At 39.5% G+C, this 23,308-nt stretch overlaps 1 protein-coding gene across 1 annotated transcript in view; it reads right to left on the bottom strand.

The window, feature by feature from the left end:
• The window catches only part of LOC102048148 (junction-mediating and -regulatory protein), a 125,341-nt gene that overhangs the window by 40,708 nt on the left and 61,325 nt on the right, over positions 1–23,308 (bottom strand). Inside the window, exon 3 of the mRNA XM_055698194.1 lies at positions 1,655–1,805. Within this exon, the coding sequence (XP_055554169.1) occupies positions 1,655–1,805 (151 nt within the window). The remainder of the gene's footprint in view (positions 1–1,654; positions 1,806–23,308) is intronic.

The following is a 23,308-nucleotide window of genomic DNA, read 5'->3' as shown; positions in this document are numbered from 1 at the left end:
CAAAATGCAGGTTCCTTTACAAAATTAACTCAAAATAACTAAACAAAATACAATCTGCCCTTAATATGTAGAGATGAACAAGAATATTTTCAGTAAGAGTTCAGAGTAGCAGTAGTCCCTTGCTCAATTCATACTTTCTCTTCTTGAGCACTAGACATCATCTAGGCTGACACACATGAGACTTTAATAATTTTTTAATATACGGAACAATCATATGATACTGTATGCTTAGCTTTGGAAGCAAAAGCCATGAGAGTCAGAACCAAAGGGGTAGCATTCAGTCCCTAGGTACTAGAAGATATTACATGCTGTCACTAGATAATAAAAAAATACCTTTTTGTTCTCATGTGTTTTTCCTCTGTCATCTGTTAATATTTTGGTATATAAAATCACCCTGTGATCAGCCAGAAGCCAAAAAAATGCAAAAACTAACAAAAAAGGCAAGCAATTTCTACACCAAAGGTCTATGGTTATCAACAGTCTCCAGGCATTTAATTTCCCAGTGTTTTTCCCTACAAACCTGACTGCTGTACATAAAAACAGCATGTAAACAAAATGAAAACTAAATAACTGCAAATATACATTCTCTATCAACTAATGGGGTATTCAACTTGCCTTTGTCATATTAGTAAAGGAACCAAATTGATTAAATACATTCAGAATTTGCTCCAATTAAATTCATTCCAACATTCTTGAAATGGTTTAGTCACTTTTTCAAAATGGTGGGTTTATGTTATCCTTAACTTGGGTTGTCACTGAAAGGAATCATTTTGCAGCAACTGCTTCTCTTGAGACAGATCTAGCAGTCATGCAGGGAGTGCCAGGAAACCTACCCATCAAAAAATATTTTCCCAGGGGTACAGCTCGTTTATCTGGTTGCACAGTCACTATCACCAAGGCAAAGAAACAAACAGGAACCCACACTCAGGCAGGGAAAGAGCAGGAAAAACTGTCAGTGGTAGCCCACAGTCAAACTAAAAGAGGTGACATGAAAGCACATCCCCAGATTTGTTTGCCCTAATAAACTCATTATTTAGGTTAAAATGGTACAAGGATGAGAGTGCAGATGAATACGCAAGTCATATGACCTGGTTTAACTGCACCAACTCTTTAGTAAAACTGATGCATTCTTCAAGTATAGAAATGCCAAGGTTATAACCATGAAGATTTACGAACAACAGAGCAGCTTTCACTGAGTAGTTAAACCGAGTTGTTGATTAATATTTAGAGCTATGAAAAAAATTACTTAAAAGCAGGGGAGACAAGAAAAGGAAATTAACTTAATAGTAATAAACACTATGGTGGTCTGCCATATCAAGTATAGAAGACATAATCCATCAGGGTCTCTATGCTCCCCAAATCCTTTGCAAATGTACAGTGCAGCTAATATAATCACATTGAGAAGGTGGTTGTGAAACTATATTTTAAAATGTCTATTCTGCCTGCTTCTGAGGATGTTCTGAAAAGGCTTATTTGTGAAAAATTCTAATAGACACAGAATAAAAAACAAATGGGAATAACAACTGCATTTTCCTCATGGAGGACTGATGAAAAAAAATCAATCACACAGTAAGATACAGAACATGGTAAACATTAAATAAAATTTTAGAGACTGACTTGTTATTTGAAGTATAGGACAGTAGAAAATAGCTACCTTTCTGTGCTTTAGCTGTTATTTCAAAGTATTTAACTGTAAGGTCTTGAATAGAAAGCACAGACATGTGAGCTTTTCTCTGCCAATCAGCATCTTCTTTTTGTAGACTCTCAATTCTTCTGGGTCCTAGGTAGTCATTCTCTACCGAGATCTGAAAAGAAATCAGTCTATAATACACAACTTAATTAATCGTTGCTATTTTGCCAACAGAAACCAGTTTCAGGGTAGCTAAGAAAGACAAACATAAAGGAGAGAAAACTACCAGCAAATCACCATGGCTTCTATTCAACAGAAAAAACTCTTTCAAGTGCTCCTTTCTGTTGAAAAAGTACACCAATGGTTTCATTTCTATTCTTACTGGAAGCACAACAAACTCAAATGTAAATTTGATCTGCCAGTATCTTTTTGTTAAATATCTTATCTTCAGATAACAAGCATGCTTCATCCAGACTTTCTTTCAGCCTGAAATATTCACCTAGGAGGTGATTGTTCCCCTGTACACTGCACTGCTGTGGCCCCACCTCAAGCACTGTGTGCAGTTTTGGGCACCTCAATATAAGAGGGACATCAAACTATTAGAGTGTGTCCAGAGGAGGGCGACCAAGATGGTGAAAGGTCTCAAGGGCAAGACTTAGGAGTAGCAGCTGAGGTCACTTGGCTTGTTCAGCTTGGAGAAGAGAAGGCTGAGGGGTGACCTCATGGCAGCCTACAACTTCCTCAAGGGGGGCAGCGGAGGGGGAGGTGCTGATCTCCTCTCTCTGGTGACCAGACACATGGAAATGGAATGAAGGTGCATCAGGGGACATTCAGATTGGACATTAGGAAAAGGCTCTTCACTGAGAGGTTGGTCAGTCCCTGGAACAGGCTCCCCAGGGAAGTGGTCACGGCACCAAGCCTGTCAGAGTTTAAAAGCATCTGGACAAAGCTCTTAATCATATGGTTTAGTTTGAGGTAGTCCTGCGATGAGCAGGGGCTTGGATTCAATGATCCTTATGGGTCCCTTCCAACTCAAGATATTCTATGATTCCATTCTGAAGTAAATGAATGCTCTTTAGTCAGAATGAAGCTGGGAAACTGGTCTCAAAGAGCTATTCCACTCTATAATTAAACTACATACAGTAGGTTTTTAAGTGACTTCAGGATCTACCTCTGCATATCCACTTAGCCCATATCTTTAGAGGGATGATTTTTAAAAGTAAAAATATATAGATGCCTTTATGTAATTGTTCATTTATTGAAAAATGTTTAAAGTCGTTTAATAAGGTATTTTAATCTATTTCTTATATATTTCCATAACCCTTAGAAAGGCAACAGGAAAAAAAGTGATCAAATGATAAGTGAATAATAATGTTAGTAGATAGGTTGTAACATGTAATTTGATGAAGCACATATGTACCATGATTTCCACAGGGAATGCTTATGAAAGGACAGACAAGAATTTCCAAATAAACATCAAACTATATGCATGTACCAGTGAATGATGACTGGTGAAGTTAATGCTTTCCGTTTGCACAGAACTCTGAAACAGCAAGTTCCTTTTTGAAGCAGGATAAAACCAATACAGTTAAGTTCTCCTTTTCTATTCCTTGGTAAAGATGAGGTAATTTGATACTGAAATTGACATGGGATCACTGACTAATGTAACATTCTTGTTAGCCATCATTTCTAAAAGAATAAGAAGCCTCAAGGTAACATTTCTTCATAAAGTTTTGCCTACAAAACATTATTCACACACAGTGCAAGCTGGAGAGATTTATGAAAGCACAGTACAATTGTATGTTTTTTCCCTAGAGCAAGTATTTAGAAGTAACAAAAATGGTAAGCACCTTTTCATTAACTGAAATCTATAGTATGTCATCCATACAGTCATTCATGCTGAGGGTATTTGTATGGCAAGGCACAGAAAACCCAAGAAGCCTTTGCTTTAGCAAAACCCATACAAGTATGCATATTTATGTGCGACCTTAAGCAGACTGTCCTGCAAAGCTTTAGAACCTGGGGAAACAAGGAAGAAGATGGTGCTGTAAATGTTTAAGAGGATGTACCAGTTCAAGGTGCTACAGTTACTGATGAATACCTTCCCTTAATGCATCCATTCATATACACATTAACATTTAAAAGACACCTAGCAGCATAATCCACAAATGACTACTGCCTGGAAGGAGGTCCCCAAAGCTGCATGAAGAAGAACAGACCAACATCATGCCTTGAGGCTGCAGCAATAGTAGCATGCTTAACAAAAGCCTGAACAGAGCCCCAGAAAGATACACAGGACAAGCATTTACCTAGTGCTGCTTAAGTTGACCTGCCCTGATGCTTAGCAGTCTTATAGCCTATACCTACACAGCTTGTTATCTAGCAAGACAGTCAAACTCTTAGAATTACTGACCATGAACATGAATGAGGATTCTTCTTGAAGTGTCTTGTAGTACAAGCAAAAGACTAAAGCACATCAAATGTTCATGACACGCAAGAACAATACAGAGAGACACTTCGACCTTTACATTCTGCAGCTTGGATAAGGCACACACACACACAATGTTAGCTTCCTGACTCTGAAGACATGAAATGATGAAGGAAGGAGCAGGCTCTCATTATTTCAAAGGTCCATTCAACAGGTAAAGACAGAATCCAAGTACCAGTGGGGAACAGTCTTTGACAGGTGAAAACCCCCAGCTGCTTCCTTAAGAAAGGTGGCTAGGTAGGAGCTGAGGATCAACCTTAAACTGAAAAGCTTGTTTCTTTCACATCTCACAAGTAGCCTAGGTTAATAGGAAGAGAACTTGGACCATTTGACCATAAAGAAATGGTAAGTTTAGTTCTTACTGCTATTGTTTAGGATATCCATGACCAGAGACCAGAGTACACTGCTTGTCCCAACAACCATTTAACAGATATGCCAGCCAGAGGCAACTGAGGTTCAAGGTGACAAATTCAGAATGAGAAAGTTCAAGAATAAGGGACAAGAGTCCTGGAAATCAAGAGCTGCAAATGCTCAGAAGATCCAGGCTCCCAGGCTGATTCCTGGAGTAAGAGTCCTCAGCCACAGAGATCTTTGTCATTCTTTGGATAGTCTAGTTAATTTCAGGATAACACACTGTGGCCACTTGCTAACAGCAGAAGGCATCTCAGACCACGCATGGGGCAGTAGGAGTCAAATGAATTAAAATTCAGGGAAGTTAACCATTTATCAGCTCGGCATTGTGTATTACATAGTCTTACCTAGAGCAGCCAGAGAGATTCTCATGCAAAGGGAAGGAAAGCAATCAAGTTACCTTAATATTTTACTTCATGAGAGGTTCTCATTTTGTGGAAAGCAGAGTGTCAGGAGACTCCAGAAAGGTATTCAATGAACACACTGCACTGTGTCCTTAAAGGCAGGTCCTTGCTTCTCAGCTTTGTTTCTATTAGGTCAATGACTTTCTGAGTGACAGCAAACCACTTTGGTACTTTGGAAGTTGCAAACCACTCAGAAAGTCATTGATCTAATAGAATAAAATAGAGATTGTAACTTCCATGGTACCTAAGAAGTGTTCCTGCCCAAGCTCAAGGCTTCCTTTTCTGGTTTTGCCTGACATACACACTCTGTGGCCTCTGAGAGCCTCTCAATTGACCTGAACATGCTCCAGTACTCCCCAGGGGAAAAGCAATCTCTTCCCATCCAGTCAGCACATTCCACCTGATTCAATTTCTCTATCAAGAAATGAAACAAATAAAAATTGAGTTATTAAAAAACCCAACAAAATCAATGTAAAAGAAAATACTACTAGCAACCTTTCCAAAGGTAATGAATGTCATTCTTTATAATCTAAGCTCAATAGCTGTGATAAAATAAAAGATAGAGGGCATGCAAACAGCCACATTTGGCCATGTACCTGGCACAGATAGCCATACTGTGAATGTAAATACTGACAATTACCAATCACTTGAGAGAAGAATTATCTGTTTCCAAGTGCAACTTACCTAGAAAATTATTATAATCTCTCATTCATTAATAAAATTTATGCCTGTCATCCTTACAGGACAGCACAGACAATCGCTAGAGAAAACCAGAGATGAACAACTGAGACATAGTGGTAAAATATATATGATCCTCCTTGCCAAATGGCTGGCTGAGAATTAAGTCCCAGTGTCTTCATTTAGACTATACTTCCTTGATAGTGGATTCTGCTTAGCCCAGCATAGCGCCACTACAACAAATATATACAAATATATATTAAATCATAATATTCAATTTAAATAATATATTTTGGATATATTTATATAGGAGATATAAATAATTTAGAGTTGTATCTTATAGTAGGAACTAGAAAGTAGGCCCATGGAAAAAAATGGTAGTTTAATTAAGAGAAGACCACAGCTGTAATAAGGAGAAAAGTTGGGGAGGAAAGAGAGGCAACCCGCCTCTGAAGGTCGCAACTTATGAAAAACATACGGCAGCTTGCCTCCCCACCTACACCACCTTCATGAAATGAAGGAAGAGACCACTCTCTCAAACCTACAGTTTATCCTAGCTGAGAATTTAAAGTGGAAAAGGGAAACACACGTGGACCATTAAATAGCAACAGAAACAGTCTCATGAGTTTTGGAGACTTTCTTTTCTACATTATCTTCAATAATTAATCACTTTTAATAAATATATCTGTGAAGACAATAATTCTCATTATGGAATTAAAAGAAATTCTTATGTGCTTCTGCATTCCATTACAATTTGCAATGCATGCATAACATGTTTATGCTTCATTTTGCTCACTGCATATCTTTATGATGCCAGCATACTTTATTTTTATAGTCCATAAAAGAGCACAGGTCATTTTATAGACTGAACAGAAACATATTATTGGAATAACTATTGTCCATGTTAGATATGACTAAGAAAAGACACCAGAGAATTTAAATGGAAAGAGTGAGGAAAGAAAAACTAAGAAGTGCTGTCATCTAAATTATACTTCTTTTAAACATACATATCTGCTTTCAATTCAGTAAAAAAATATTTTAATTAAAAATTAAGAAACTCTGGTATAGTTTTTTCTAACCTAAAAAGCTTTTTGGTTGCCTACCGTTTTCTCAAATTCACTTTTTGGTCTGGAAATTCCTTATTTAGACTTGAATTTCTGGAGAAAGTATGGTCTAACAGAAAAACCTCTCATCTCACAACTAGATTACATATCCAAATCTACAGTTTCCTTTCTAGTAATTTTTTCTCAAAAAGCCCATTCCAAATAATTCTTCCTAAAAACCCTCCTATATCCTCATTGAGAATAAATCAAGCCCCATGGTAAAACTGGCTAGGATAAAATTATTTTTTTTGTGTGTGAAGATGAGATTCACTTTAAAAGACTCACATTTTGCAAGCTTTACTTCAGATAATGCTTTGAAACTAAGAAAATTATGACAGCTTTCACAAAAAGTGGTTGTTGGAAGGCACAAAAGAAGAGGAAGAAACAGCAGAAGCTTTTTAACTTCATCACATCATGTACACATCTACTTCCATTGGCTATTGCTTCAGAGTAATAAAACATAAAAGAACAAAGTTTTACACCCTATAGAATTATTTCCAAAAGAAAACCAATTAGTTCTTCTGAGGAAACAAACTGAAAGGAGGTCCCTAGTCTATCCTGTGAGCAAGTGAGAATGAAACAGAGAGGCAAGACTCTTATACTGGAGCACAGAAACATTCTCTGGAAAATTTTAGATTGCTATGATGTTGAATTTTGAAGAGAGTAAAGTAAGCTTTACTGTGAAAAGACATAAGAAACAGGTCTTCAACTATAGGATTTTGTTAAGTTTTAAAAATAATATCTTCTAAATAAATAGTCCTCAAGGGTCTTGAATACTTTGCAGGTTCTTTCTGAAAACATCTGGGACAAGAATGGACAAGACTGACAGAAACAGACTTAGACCAGGTCACATCATAGCTTAGGTAAGGATCTGTCAAATCTCTTCAGCTCCCTTCATTATCCTTCTCCTAGATGGACTTGTAATAGGCAGAAAAGGAGGAAAACCTGAAAAGGGTCCCCCGTGGAGAGTCGGCCGAGTCACAACAATCACACAAATATGGCTACATGTCGAGCTCGCTTTATTAAACAATCAGGCTATATTTATAACTTAAGCTAACTGTTCACGCGATACTACACACAGGAGATTGGATAAAAATCTCTGGTCACGCAGGCGTCCGTGTCGCTGATTGGTGAGCATGCTGTAGGCGCCTGATCAGAGTGTGCTGATTTCACGGTTCCCAGGACCTGTTCTGCACCTGGCTTCTTGTTTGTGCATAGCTTGTTTTCGTTCTCACCCTGCTTGTTCCCTGGACAAGTTAAAGTTGCTCTGCAGCTTCAACTAACAGGCCTGGGTTGTCCAACCCGGACAATGGTAACATATGTCCTCGGTCTTTTAAAAATTCCTCTAGACATCCCCCCTTTTCTTTTTGGAAAACCCATGTCTGTTTCACAATAGATGTTAAAACTTTCTTCACACAAGAAAATAAACAGCCAAAAATTAAAAACATTACAACAATGATTATGACAAAGCGTATTCCTTCCATCAATAACGTATTTAACCAACCTGTTATGCCCAGTCCTCTCAACCATTCCTCAAAGGGATTATCATCAGCAAGAATATGCTTCATGTTTCCCTGCAGTTGTGACAACTTCTTGTGCATCGATATGGAATGATCAGAATGGTTCATACAACACATCCCTTCAAAATCCTCACAACCGTGTCCATGTGCTAATAATAAAAAATCTATTGCAGCTCTATTTTGTAACGTAGCATGCCTAACACTATCTACATCAAACAATAATGAACTTAAAATCTGTAATGTAAGATTAAATATTTTATTTCCCCAGCACGCTAACCTTTGTATATTCTTAGCACTTAATGCTGCCATTGCCCCTGGCATAAATATGAAGGCTAAGACATTTGTTGTTACAGACTGCAGATTGACTCGGTCATTACATGTTTCATCAAAGGTGCGCAGTGCCCTCCGTGATCTATAAGATTATTGAGTCATCTTTACTAAGTCTTTCATATGTGGAGCAAAGAAAGTTAAACGCCCTAAATAACATGGTCCACCGACAGGATACAAAGGAATCCCTGGCCACGCTCTGTCCCCACATATCAAACAGACTCCCGGTGGCAACTGATAGCCCCCTGATACATCTACATGGAAACCCCCAGTTTTCAATTCACCCCAAATAGGTGAACCCGTTAGATTTTGAAACCCTGTATAAAACCCCCGTTCACATTGACATGTTAGCCGTATCTGCCAAGGGTCACCAAACCAAATTACTCCAGTGCCATTCACGGGTTGAAGTGGTGATGACATGTGGGTACAGTCTGCCATGTCTGTTGCAGTAACATTGACATATTCAAAAGGTACAACTGTTGCGACGGAGGGAAGACACAGTCGCTCAATATGAGTGATCAGCAGACTTCGTTTATTGTACCTTACAGTCACCTTTTATGCCTTCTTATAATTAGCTCATACATATTACAAAAGTTAAGCTCATTATTGGTTAGTTGCCTAAATACCAAGCCCGCCCCTTGTTTCTCTTCTGTAGTTATCTGTTCCCACCTGCAACATTCTTTTCCCACCAAAATCTTCCTGTTACTGTGTAACAAGAACAGCCAAAGACAGTTATTTTTGCTTTACTTCAGATAAGCTGAGAGCAATGTGCATTTTTGTCCAGCCAGCTGGACTATGTCTATGTGACCCTTTTCAGCTAGCCAGTTATCCACAATTCCCCCGTTTTTATTTTGGGCGACATAGGCTTGGTTGACCATTTTCAATAACAGCATTTTAACACAGGAAAATACACAGCCAACTTATAAAATCTCAGTTCAGAAGTATAATTCCTGAAATACTTGAAAAATAAAGTTAGCTTGAAGCTTTGATTTAGATGCTCTTTCTGTTCCAGTGATATAAAAAGTTTAAAAAATTCAAAGGTAATTTTAAAGTTCTGAACATGGACTAATGCAAGCTCAAAACCCAAAAAGAAACCAAACTGATGTTTGACTAGGAATATTTGCAAATATTTTAGTGGAAAATCCCTGACCATTAACAATTTTCTGTCCAAATAACAACTGCCCTTATGCAACCAACCAGTCCATACATTTTCTGAAGAATTCCTCATCGATATCAAAGAATTAACAAAGGGAAAAAATTAGTTCTAAGCTATATACATTCATAAGGGGATTTTTCAATAGTTACATACAGATTTACACACTAAGCCATAATGGCTTGTAGGTGATACACACAAGAAGAGTACGTTGCTTATCTGTCTGAATGTCTATGCTAAATTTGACAACTGTGCCACAAGCCAAGCCTACATGGGTGCTGTATGTTATGCACGTTCCTTAACAAACAGAAGTATAATAGACAAATTCCCAAGACCTAGTCCCCAACCTAATTATATTATTTTATAGCCAATTAAGGAAAATAACACAAATGTGCATATCTGCATGTGCACACACCTTTTAGTTCAGAACCAATCTGTGATAAAAGGCCTTAGCCTTATGGCATCATCGAATCTTAACGAGTACAGTAATTAAAAATGCAGTCTTACTGTAAGGGCGATTTATGCTGACATTCCCTCAAATGCTACACGTGAGTATTTCTCACTCAACTGCCTCAAGTTAAAATAGTAGTATTTGTTAATATGTATTAAAAAAATCATTAATTCTCTACAATAGCAGTTGACTTCCATAACACTATGTAAGCAAAAGAGGCCTAAGATGGGTTTTCTGAATACTAACAATTTATTTTAGACTGTCTAAACTCAGGTCTTGAAAGATTTCACTCTGCCAGACGTAGAAACACTGTTGCACTCCAGTTGTGATATCCCTTTTCCCAAGTTGTCACATGCACATCTCGCTCAAGCAACATTATTGTCAAAGTTTCTCTCTGCTACATAAAAGCATGTTGCACTTGTAGATATAAAAGACAGCACCCTTACTTAGATTATTACCTTATTACCTCATAACTCTTAGTATACCTTGTATCTCTGATTTCATCACTTCAAAAATTCACCAGAAGCAGATAAAACCACAGCCTCAGACTAAACTACACCTTAACTGCTGATTCAGATAAAGGCATTCTCTTCCAGATATGCCTAATGCTTACAAATAATTTTGGCTGGTTTTGATCAAGAAACTATTATTACAATAATGATCAAAAATAATAATCCCATTTGCAAAATGCCTTTAAGCCAGCCTCCTAGTCCCAACCAATTTCCACATTCAGAATACAGCATAAATACAGAATACAGAATAAATTATCTCCATCAAGGCAAAAAGGCTTCTCTTTAAGCACAGAGATGTTTGCTAGTTCAAGGCAGAAACCCATTTCTTGTAGGGGACATCTGAAGCACTTTTTTTGGTGGGTTTGTACTCAATTCCGTATTTTTCCTTCAGAAGCTTAAGCTGTTCCTCTTGTTTCAGGAGTGTTTCCAACTCTGATTTGTCGAATAGGTCCGTATTTCCCAAAGATATCCTACATTTCCTCCGCTGTGATTTCATACGGCAGGTTCCGAATATAGAGGATCCGATTGACCTCTGGGGGCAGCCAGATGTTAGCTCGCTTGGCCGCTTGCATCGCCATGGCGCCGATCGGAGCGGGGGGGGTGGAGGGGGGGGGGTGCAGCCTCGGAGAGAAACCGCGGCCGGGAAGGGGCCTGCCGGGCCGCGCCGCCGCTCGCCGCTGCCGCGGGGGTCCCGGATGCTATCCCATACGCTAATAACCCGAGTAATTCCTTTTTACAATCTATGTCCTGAACGCTCCGCTTTTCTAAAAAGCATATGAGCGAATCGTACGTCGCTTGTCTCTCCACACCTTCGTCAGCGCTGTTGCAGCCTTTGCGAGACTTCGGCGACGCGTGGCCGGCGGGACCCTCTGTAGGTGCTCCCGGGCGCGGGGACTGTGCCCTTCCGCCTCCTGCGCTGCTTTCAGGACCGGTACCCGAATCTCCGTCGATCCGTGGCTCGCAGGTTCAGCCCTCTCTAGGGTCCCTGTTCGGGCGCCATTTGTCGCGACGGAGGGAAGACACAGTCGCTCAATATGAGTGATCAGCAGACTTCGTTTATTGTACCTTACAGTCACCTTTTATGCCTTCTTATAATTAGCTCATACATATTACAAAAGTTAAGCTCATTATTGGTTAGTTGCCTAAATACCAAGCCCGCCCCTTGTTTCTCTTCTGTAGTTATCTGTTCCCACCTGCAACATTCTTTTCCCACCAAAATCTTCCTGTTACTGTGTAACAAGAACAGCCAAAGACAGTTATTTTTGCTTTACTTCAGATAAGCTGAGAGCAATGTGCATTTTTGTCCAGCCAGCTGGACTATGTCTATGTGACCCTTTTCAGCTAGTCAGTTATCCACATACAACGCTAGCCAATAGGTCTAACTCCTGTAAAGGTAAATGATGTGGCTGATTTAAATTCTCAATAACCATTTTCTGCCACGCTGCATTACGCATAGAAGGCCAAACAAATTGCCCATTTGGACTCATACATGTACCATTCTCACTGGAAGTCAGATCCACTGTTTTAACATTCCAAAAAACATCAAAATTTGTTTCATTCTCTTGCAGGGGAATACCAATTAAACAAGTTCTAAAGGGGTTGTCTGCCTGTTGTAGACTTAAACAAAAACCTGTTATTCCCATGACATTTCCCTATGTCACCCATATGTTTGTCCTAGGCAAAATGTTGAAAATACTTTGGCCTATAGGTAAAAAATTCATTAAGACCGTAAACAAAGTCCACCACTCAAACATGTTTATTCCTACAATTTCTACATATTATTTTTATATAGCCAAATCATTTTAAACAAATTATTTCACTTTCTTCCAAATCCTGCTCTAAAACAGACCAAATATCAGGTACAAAAATGGGTTTATTACGTTCCACACCACAAATCTGTACTATCGCAGATTCTGATGATGTATACTGTCTCCAATCAGCATGGTATTACACTAGCCGTATGTTTTCTCTTGCTTCATACCCGGTTATTAATCAAATGCACAGTACTCTATTTACTGTCCATACACCCTTCACACCATTTACATTTAAGCTTTGGCTTACAGTACCATTTTACCCCACATAGCATACATTGGCATAATATGCGCGGGTTACATCCCTTACAACATAGACAGTTTATTCTGTCTGCTCACTCTGAGTCTTCTCTTCCGTCTTCTGATCTTGACATACAGGTCGCACAAACTTGCTAGGGACCCATATAGGTCCTTTATCCGTTGAGATACAAAAATAACCTCTATTGATAAATAACACCGGATTAGGTCCTTCCCATACACCTGAAGCCATATTTTCATACAGAACACTCAAACCAGGAACTGTAGTTGTTTGGTTCCCTCGTGCTGTTTGGTGATGTATAACAACAGGTGGTCCCTCTCTATCCTCCGTAAGGGAGAGAGAGTTTAAGGTAAACAACACCTTAGTCAACCGTTTAGTTACATCTATGTCTTGCGATGCTTTCTGTCTCTGAAGATAATCCTTCAGGGTATGGTTTGCCCTTTCAACAACTGCTTGCCCCGTTGGGGAGTGAGGAATCCCTTTAACGTGTTTAATTCCCCAAGTTGTCATAAACCTAGCGACTCGTTGGCTACTATACGCCGGACCATTGTCTGTCTTTATTTCTACAGGAACTCCCATGACAGCAAAACAAGACATTAAGTGTCTCTCCACATGTAATGCCTTTTCACCGGTTTGTGCAGTGGCCCATATAAAATGAGAATAGGTGTCAATTGTGACATGCACATACTTAAGCTTCCCAAAGTCAGGCACATGTGTTACATCCATTTGCCAAACCTGAAGTGCCTTCAGACCTTTTGGGTTAGTGCCCACCCCTAAACCAGGTCCATGATGACTACATGGAGGACAGGAGCGGACAATACCCTTTGCATCTGCTATGGGTATTTGATACTGTTGATGTAAAGACTTTGCATTTTGATGGAACATCTCGTGGCTGTTACGAGCTTCTTCAAACTTCTTTGTTGGAGGAGTTATTGCCAGACAGCTGACTGCTTCATTAGCTCTAGCATTACCTTCGCCCAACCCAATGATCCACTGATGACTTCTAATATGCATAATACAAAATTCATGTGTTCTCTGTCGAAGAGTGCTACGCAGTTGTATAATCATTTCACCAAGATGTTGATTCTTTGTCTCTCTCAACAAGGCATCTTCAATGCGCTGTACTACACCAACTACGTACAATGAGTCTGATACTATGTTTACAGGTGTATTGTTCCAGCTTCCCAATGCCCAACACACTGCTTTCAGTTCTAAGGTTTGAAGGTTGTCCCCTGGTTCACACCCGGTGATCACGTGTTTCTGCCACTGAATATCGGATTGCCAAACACACGCAGCCTTCTTCATCTTTCGTCCTGTATCTGTAAACACCGTTGGCCCTTCAACTGGTCTTTTTGAGCATAATGGTCTCGCAATCCACTGGTAATGTTCTAACATCTTCCAGAGAGGTCCTTTTGGCCGGTTGTTGTGTACAACACCTTTATAATCTATCAAGGCTTCCTGTATGGCTGTTGAATGTCTCAGGAGCCACTCATAATCATCCCCACGGACTGGAATACTGATATCTGCTGGTTCAGTCCCATCAATTTCAACAATCCTGTCTCTTCCTTTTCTCACCAAGGCCGCTACTGCTTCAGGACAACTTAAAATACGATGCCTGGGTTGCAGCGGCAAAAATAACCAATCTAAAACGATCACCGTATTTTCCCCCTTTTTCTTTTGCCATTGTAAAATAAGGGCAAAAGGTGAAGTGGCAACATTACTGACGAGCGAGGGGAAGCAAGCAGCCGACTCAATATGAGTGATAAAGCAAGCTTCGATTTATTACGGCGCGATTATGTCTTATATACAGTTCCAGTTAATTATGCCTACAAATCATCTGCTGATTGGCTAAGCTCTAAAGGGTTACACTTTCATACGTCCTCCTATTTGCGGTTTCTGCGGATAGCTAACTACATATATTTTTTTTTTCCTCTCTTGTCTACGCGAATTCCTCAAAGTTATTTACAACATTAGGCACAAGGTCAGCATGACCTTATCTCTCTTCCCTTATTAGCAAGCCTGGTAATTTTCCATTTTTAGCAAGCCTGGTAATTTTCCATTTCTAGCAAGTCTGGTAATTTCTCGCTGCGGCCTAGCTTGGTTCACTCCAGACTTATGTCAAAAGCTGCATCACACAGTCCTTCTATGGAACCGTGGCCGTTCTCTTTCATCCATTCTGCAACACATTACAAACCAAAAAAGATAACATATGATTCGCCATTCGGCGACCACACCAGCCAGTCTGAATCTTGTGGGACACAACTTCCAGGGCAGCCCGCTGTTCTGGTGAACAAGTTCAAGGACTTTTGGCTTCAGTGCCATGCAACCAGGATCGGAACGGTTGCAAATCAGCATTAGTGAGGCCAACTATATTACAAACCCACTGTAGGTCTCCCAAAAGCCTTTGCGCATCATGCAGATTTGTTATTTGCATAGTAAGAGTTACCTTCTGTGGTCGGATCTGAGCATCCTAGATGAGCCAGCCCAAATATTTCCATGGGGCCGAACGCTGAACCTTCTCAGGCGCAAAAATCATACCACATGATAGAAGGTGGTCAACAAGCCATTTCAGTTGATCATCTGAAATCCCTTGTTCAGCGGCCAATAAAATATTGTCCATATAATGGTAGATCAGGACATGAGGCCAACACAGTCATACTGGAACAAGTGCCCAATCCACAAAAGACTGACACATCATAGGAGAGTTCTTCATTCCCTGTGGTAAAACAACCCATTCATACCGTTTGGCCGGAGCGGCACGGTTTATTGATGGCAGAGTGAATGCAAATCTTTGCGTGTTGTCAGGATGTAAGGGAATCATAAAGAAACAGTCTTTCAAGTCTGTCACGATAATTTGCCAATTCTGAGGGATCGTTGTAGGAGTTGGAAGACCAGGTTGCAACGCTCCCATCTCCAACATCTGATCATTAACCTTCCGTAAATCATGTAAGAGTCACCATTTCCCAGTTTTCTTTGGTATTACAAAAATAGAAGCATTCCAAGGATTTGTGGAAAGTCAAATATGACCTATTTTCAGTTGTTCCTGCACCAATTCCTCAGCAATGCGCAGCCATTCTTCTGTTATCAGCCACTGGTCTGCCTAAATTGGCTTTTCTGTTAACCATGTTATCTTCAGTATGGGTGGCTTCTGGTCACTGGCCGTGGCGCAAAATGCTTATCAGTTGTCATAACTAGTCCCAAATGTGACAAAACATCCCGTCCATTCAACCCTGATAACGTATGTGGGAGTTGCATTACATATAGCCGAACTACAATAGCTTGGCCATCTTCAAACTGCAATGTAACCAAGTCTTTACTCTGTTTTGGCGCTTTTCACTTCCTACTCCTATTGTTACAGATTTCCTAATAAGTTAAGATTGATTGACTTTATTTGATTTTATAAAATCATTTTTTAATAGAAATATAGAGGGATAAGAAATATATTTTAATGAAACTTATAGTTGCACAGTAAAAGCTGCTATGAAATCCTTTGTACAGTCCCGTACCAAGGCCAGAAGAATGGGCTGGAATCATTGTTTAAAACTTAGGTAATAAATTTAGGGTTTGAAAGGTTTCTTTGTAGTTAACTAGTCTTCCGTATGTAGAAAGTGTATTGAAATGTCAGAATATAGGATTAATGGGAACTGGGGAGAGTCGACTGGAACAGCTTGTAGTTACCTGCCAAGAAACTGTGAACTTTAGTAAAAGGTAATTCCGGCAGGGGGAGATCGCGACCACTGACTCATATACCACCTACCCAAATCATACCCCAGACCCATTTCTGGACCTTTCTAACCTTTACTGCGCAGAATCAGATATGGGAGGAGAGTATGTTAATGATTTTCGGGAAATATCATGATTATGCATGAATACTTAATGAATATGTATGAATAAGTTCTACATATGGTGTCTGATTTTGAAGCTTGGTGTGCATTGGTCGTGAGAGGACTCCCTCACGCATCCGGCTGTCAATAAAGAAGTGTCTGCTTATCTACATCTGGTGTCGATAAGTTCTTCATTCTCAGATTTCGGTAACACTATCACTTGGGTGATTGGAGATTACAGCTTCCAATCCTGGGGCCATATATGTTGATTAATGATGGTAACATCTGCCCCGGAGTCTAATAATGGTTCCAGACCAATTTGTTGACTACCTTTCTTCAGTTGAATCTTCTGATATGGCCTCTGATTAAGATCTAATGTGAAAAACACCTCATGTCCGGTAGATCCAAAACCGTCTTCTCCTCTTATCTTAGATGTCTGGCCTTGTTGTCTTAGTTGCTCATAAGATTGTCGATGCGTAACAAAGCTTTCACAGGGAAGTATTTGAGCAATTTTACTACCTTTTGGAATAGTAACAGGTGGTTGTAACGCATAAGCCATAACTTGTATGTGTCCCATAAAATCTGCATCAATTACTCCAGGTAAAACAATTACTCCTTGCCTTCCTGTCGAAGATCTTCCCAATAAAAGCCCTCCAACTGGAGAATTCACATTACACAAAGGTCCTTTGACTTCAGCTGGAATTAAAGTCACTTCTTTATTATTCAAAGTTACGTCTACTGTGGTTGCCACGTCCACCCCGAGACTCCCTCGGGTGGCTGGGACGCGCTGGTATAAGAAACCACATTTCTCATCTGCTTTGTTGGAGCCTGTACTTCTGTCCTCATGCGTTGACCCATCGCACTGTGCTGCATGTTCTCCGACCTTTTATGTCTACAAGCAGCAGCAGCATGTGAATCTGAATTACATGTGTGACACCAAACAGTCTTTGAACAAGCATGCCTTATGTGTCCAGGTTCACCACATCGATAACAATTACCAAATCCTGATTTACCATCTTTCCCTTTTCGATGTCCACCTTTATGATTTGTTAAGGCTGCTGCAATTATATGCCCTTGCTCCCTCAATGCAGCAGTAAAGGCAGCCTCTACGGGACTTCCTTGGGGTAGTGTTGCTAAGATTGCCCTTGTTCTTGGATTAACCCCTTCACAGGCGAGGGTGCGGAAAAAATGTTTCTGAAGATCCAAAGGTAAATCAAAATTGTCCTTTAATGCTGCAGACAAACCGTCTACAAATTGTCCATAGGGCTCCGTTGTCCCCTGACAAACAGGGGTATAGGAAGCAGGTTTCTTCTTGTCTGGCACAGACAAAAGGGCTCGATGTGTTAAAGTTTGAGCAAGTTGATGCATTTGTATAGGATACTGCAATTGAACCTGTGCAGTACAGTCCTCGCCCAGTTAACATATCTGCCTGTACACCATAAAGTAGATCTCCTATATCTGGATCTTGATGTCTATTTGCTTCCTCTACGGCTAGTCTCTTCCACTCCCTATCAAACATTAGATATTGAGGAGTCAATAACAAAGAAGCAAGTCCAGCACAATCAGCAGGTGAAAGAACGTCTGCTGTGAAAATAAACTGTATGATCTGTTGCGCAGCCTCTGAATGCAGACCACGAGCAGTGACAGTTTGCTTTGCCTGTTGTAATATTTTCCAATCATGTGGCTCCCAAGTATATGGACCAAGATTATTAACTGGACAAGCTAACGAGCTAGTCACCTGCCAGTCACCCTCCAAAATAGCATCACGAACACCACCAGACCAACGCTGTAGAATTGGATCTTTTCCCAAGTTCAGCATCGGAGGGGCAGTTGGGCTAACTGGAGGAACTACAGGTATTGAAGTAGTAGGCAGGTTCATTTCAACTCGCTTTTCCAGGTTTCTTAATTTATCTATTACCTCCTGTAAAGATTTCTCTGTATTGTTATCACAAAGTTTCTCCCCGCCTTCCTCTTCAAATTCGTCTGATGTTGTTTCAGGAAGAGGAGGATATGACATCAGACAGCGCTTTTGCCCCCCCTGATATGACCTATGAGCTGTAGCCACCCTCCATTTTGACCTTGCTCCACCCACAGCTCCAATTGGTGCAGCATGACTCACTGCTCCTCCTTCCTGGGGAGGCTCAGCAGCCTCTTCCGGTTTTGGCTCAGTTACAACAGATCCCAGAGAGTAACTTCCGGTTTGTCCGCTGTCTTATCTAAAAGCTCCTGCACTGTTGAACATGCAGGGGTGGACATACTCTTCATAGGACGAGTATGCCCAACTCTGAAAAAGGTAGCCAAGAGAGAAGGCTTAGGCGAATCACCCTTCTGCTCTATTGGCTTTTCTACCACATCTCCTCCCAATGCTTCTATAGCTGCTGCTGCTACTTTCTTTTCCGCCTTCATAGTTTCCAATGGTGTTAATTATAGACCTCCATGTAGCTCCTAACGCTTTAGCTTCTTTTCCTTCTTTGCCTCCCTCGATCGTAGTATCCCAGAGGCAATTCCTCACTTCTCTCCATTCCGTAGTACTAAATAATAATGTGGGCTCAGGAATTTTATCCTATTTTCGTGCCCAGCGAACTAAAGCCTCTACTTCTGTTTCCTTAGTGCTCTCCCCTCTCTTAGAGAGGATATTAGTTGAGAGCCTAACTGCCGCGTTTATTTTCGTCGCGGTATTACCTCAGCAGGGGTGCGATCTGCAGCTCTACACTGAACTCTGGACTTTGCTTTTGCCTTCCAGGTTCCGCCTGTCTCTGACCCTCCAGCTCCCAAATCAGACTACTTCTTCTTTTCAGGTTCAATGCACAGAGACTGCCGTGTTTAGGCGAACCGCTTTGAAGCGTCTTAAAGTGTCCCTGTTCGGGCACCAGATGAAGAGGGTCCCCCATGGAGAGTCGGCCAAATCACAACAATCACACCAATATGGCTACGTGTCGAGCTCACTTTATTAAACAAACAGGTCATATTTATAACTTAAGCTAACTGTTCACATGATTCTACATATAGGTGATTGGATAAAAGTCTCTGGCCACGTGGGCATCCGTGTCGCTGATTGGTGAGCATGCTGCAGGCGCCTGATCAGAGTGTACCGATGAGAGTGTGTTGATTTTGCGGTTCCCAGGACCTGTTCTGCACCCGGCTTCTTGTTTGTGCATAGCTTGTTTTCTTTCTCAAACTGCTTGTTCCAAGGACAATTTAAAGTTGCTCTGCAGCTTCAACTAACAGGCCTGGGTTGTTCAAACCAATGGTAACATATGTCCTCGGTCTTTTAAAAATTCCTCTACAAAACCCCAAAATGTAACAGCAGCAGATTGGTTAATTAGAAGAGGAAGAAGAAAAGAAGGAAAAAAAAAAGGTAAGTTGAGGAAGCAGTACAGATAGCAGAGGCAACAGACAAGAAGGAAAATAGTTTCATAAATAAAGGAATGTTTCAGATCACTTACTTAGCTACCTTCCTTCAACACATTCCAGGAGGCCAAACAACCAATTCCAACCACAGCCTGCTGGATATATTTGCAAGAACACATGCATTTCAGCTTCATCATCCATTCAGGGACTTCTCAAAGTTAGTCTTACAGGTTTTAATTTAACTATGCTCCCAGCTGGTAACATAAACCCAGCACTATTTCCCAAAATGTTATAATTCCATATGTACAGCCTCAAAATATATAAACTGAAAGGACTCAGCTGTAAAATGGATTTTACAGTTTTACTGGTTTTATCCTAACAAATACTAACAAGTACTTTTAATGTTAATACATGCAAGCTAACTTAGATTGAATGGTCTAAAGTCCTTAACATATCTGGAGCCTGGGATTAGCAATACAAACTACAGGGGGTTTGATTATCTGAATCAAGATATAGGAGAAAAACATACACAGTTCAGTAACATATGGACTGTAAAGGTGGTAACAAGCTAAAAAAGCAAACAAGATGTTAGGACATACAGAAAGAAGACTAAACAAGAATGCCATTGTACTGCAAAGTGCAGTGATGAATGTTCTTTCCAGAGCTATGGAGAATGCTGAAAAATTAAGAAGTATTCAGAAGAGAAAAATCATAGAAGATTAAGGTTATGTCAAGAGTAAGAGGAATGACTGGGATTATTCAACTGTTGTTTTTTTCCCAGACACACAGAAGCGTATATAAAGGAGAATTAAAACTGCTAGGGTAAAGTATTTTATATTGGCAATTGAAAAGATTAAAGCTAAATTGTGCACCCTGCATTATGCCTTCCCTATTTATCCATGTGTATGTCATACAACCTTTATTTACATTTCAACTTCCTTGACTGAGCTCCAGGCTAAAAAAAGGTTCACCCTCAAAAGAAGTTCTTATTTTGAAAAAAAAAAAAAGTTTAGGTGTTGGTTATTGTTGTTTTTTAAGACATAGTCTACTAGTTACTTTAAAACTGTTTAAGCTAGTGAGCTTGAGTGTTAAAGGGCTTTGCTGTTTTAGGACATTATAGATTCCTTTTGTGGATGAAAAGGACCAGATGGATTTTTAAATCTTCAGCTAAAAACAATATATACAATAGACAAAGTATTAACACATCCATCAAGAATTCATCAAAATATGGTTGACAATTTTTATATACAGATATACTGAAAAAAGTAAAATAATAAGGACACAAGTATTAGACAAGAAGTTTGAATAAACACATATAAATACCCAAGAATAGTGGTACTTTAATAACTGCAAATAAAGCCCTACCAGATCCAGTATGAAGTCAGCAAACATAGAAAGCTTAAAGAAAACTTTTTCAAGACACTACTGAAAAAGAGTACCAGATTTCAATATATTTACAGATTTAGGTAAACATGGACTTGCAAAATTTATGGTCTTATGATCAAATTTTACTGTATTTGAAGACCTTCATAAGCCCCTTTCCTTGCCCTCCACAACCTGCATAACATTACCTCAAAGTCTCTTCTTTCTTTCTCTTTCCTTCCCTATCTCCAACGCTGTGAAATGGAAAAAAAATAATCATACATCTCCAGTTTCACCCTCCTTTACTCTTATACTCACAGAGACACACAATTTAGTATTTTCTGCATGTAAATCCTTTCAGAGTTTTATAGAGATGCCTTTTGGAATGTAGACTCTGATTCTGCATCTTTCCTCATTATTTCCCCCATACCCTAGTCTTAGGTCAGATCCAAAGCTGTCCTGGTCCTTGCTTCCAACTGTAATAACTAACACTTGGAGAAAAAAACATTAGGACATAATGTATGAATAGAGTGATTATCTCCCAAATTCTGTTACCTGAATGGCTTAAGGGCTTCCTGAGCTTAGGGTTAATCTGAATCTTTGTTAATAGCCGCTGATGGGTCTATCTCTTTCTAGAATACATATATACTTAGTGTCTATAATTAAACTGTGGCAATTATTGCCACAAAGCATGTGAGGTGCATTTAATAAAAGTTTAATTTTATTTTCTTTACTTGCAGGCTGTTTTAAAGCACCACAAGTTTATTGAGGGCCCCCCTAATAATTTTTGGTTTTAGTATGAGAAAGACCAAAAGAAATCGTTCAATATTTCCTTCACCATAGCATTCATGATTTATAGATCTTTCTTATTTTACATGAAGCACATGCTTTCCAAACAAAGGCAATCTGATTCATTTACTCTGCCTTTGCACTGATGCTGTTTGCAGGGAAAAAACCCTTACCATCCTCACTGCCATCCTGTAAGTATTCTGATTCTACAGTATGTTTTTGAGAGGGAGAAACTAAATCTTCAGTGTTTAAGATGCAAGTATACCATGCATATATACAAAGGTAGAATATTGTTTTCAATTTTGTGGGGGTTTGGTGGGCTAGTTTGTTTTGGTTTTTTGGTTGGTTGGTGGTTTTTTTTTTTATTTGTTTTATTTTTAATAATCAAACCCCTTTATTTCATCTGAAAATACTGAAAAGCCAGCTATTTTCAGAGAACCCCCCAAGAGAATTCTCATACCTTTTTCCTCAGGAGCAATAGCTAATTAAGTGCATAAAAATGTGCATATATACTGCTAGAGACTGTCATCACTTTTCTGCACATGCATTACATTTATTGACAATTTCACCTGCCATTTTCTTTATTATCCAGCCCAGTATTTTGTAAGCGAACTTTAAAAAACGCACCAACTTTTGGCATTCAAACATGAGATTTTTCTACAAGTCTTGTTAGTCAGTTTTACAGTTGAACATTCAGAGAAGTTTTGTTCTACATTTACATTGCAGATAGGCAGATTTAAGTAATCAGATACATCCCACAGTTTTCTAGTCATCAATCTCATATCGAGTTCAGGTTCCTCACTGACTCAGACTAGTAGCCTGCCTTCCATCAGATCGCCTGTTTAAAGCACTATTTTTTTAAGGAAACCCATAAAAACTTGATTTTAAGTCAGCAAAACATTTTAGTGTGAGTTCACATAAATAAAAGCTATATAATAAATCCATAGGATTTAAAGTTTAGAATGTAAACAGAAACTGGCAGAAACAGAAACAGCCCTTCCTAAACAGACTTTGAGACTATAAAGACTAACAGAGCATAATTCAGCATATTATACTAGTTCCTCAAACAAGAAAACAATAGTTTAAATAAAGTTTATTACCTTCAATTGCAAATCTAGCCATTTTGCATAAACTTAGATTACCATTTATTCTCTACTCTACAGGTTTTTCAAAAGCCAAGTTTATCTGATTTTTTGATGACGTAAGGACACATCTTCAGCTACAGATATTAAAAA

Source organism: Falco cherrug, chromosome W (genome assembly GCF_023634085.1).
Source record: "Falco cherrug isolate bFalChe1 chromosome W, bFalChe1.pri, whole genome shotgun sequence".
In the NCBI taxonomy this organism is placed as follows: Eukaryota; Metazoa; Chordata; class Aves; order Falconiformes; family Falconidae; genus Falco; species Falco cherrug.
Note: the sequence above shows the minus strand (reverse complement) of the source record. Positions and strands in the feature narration are given on the sequence as shown.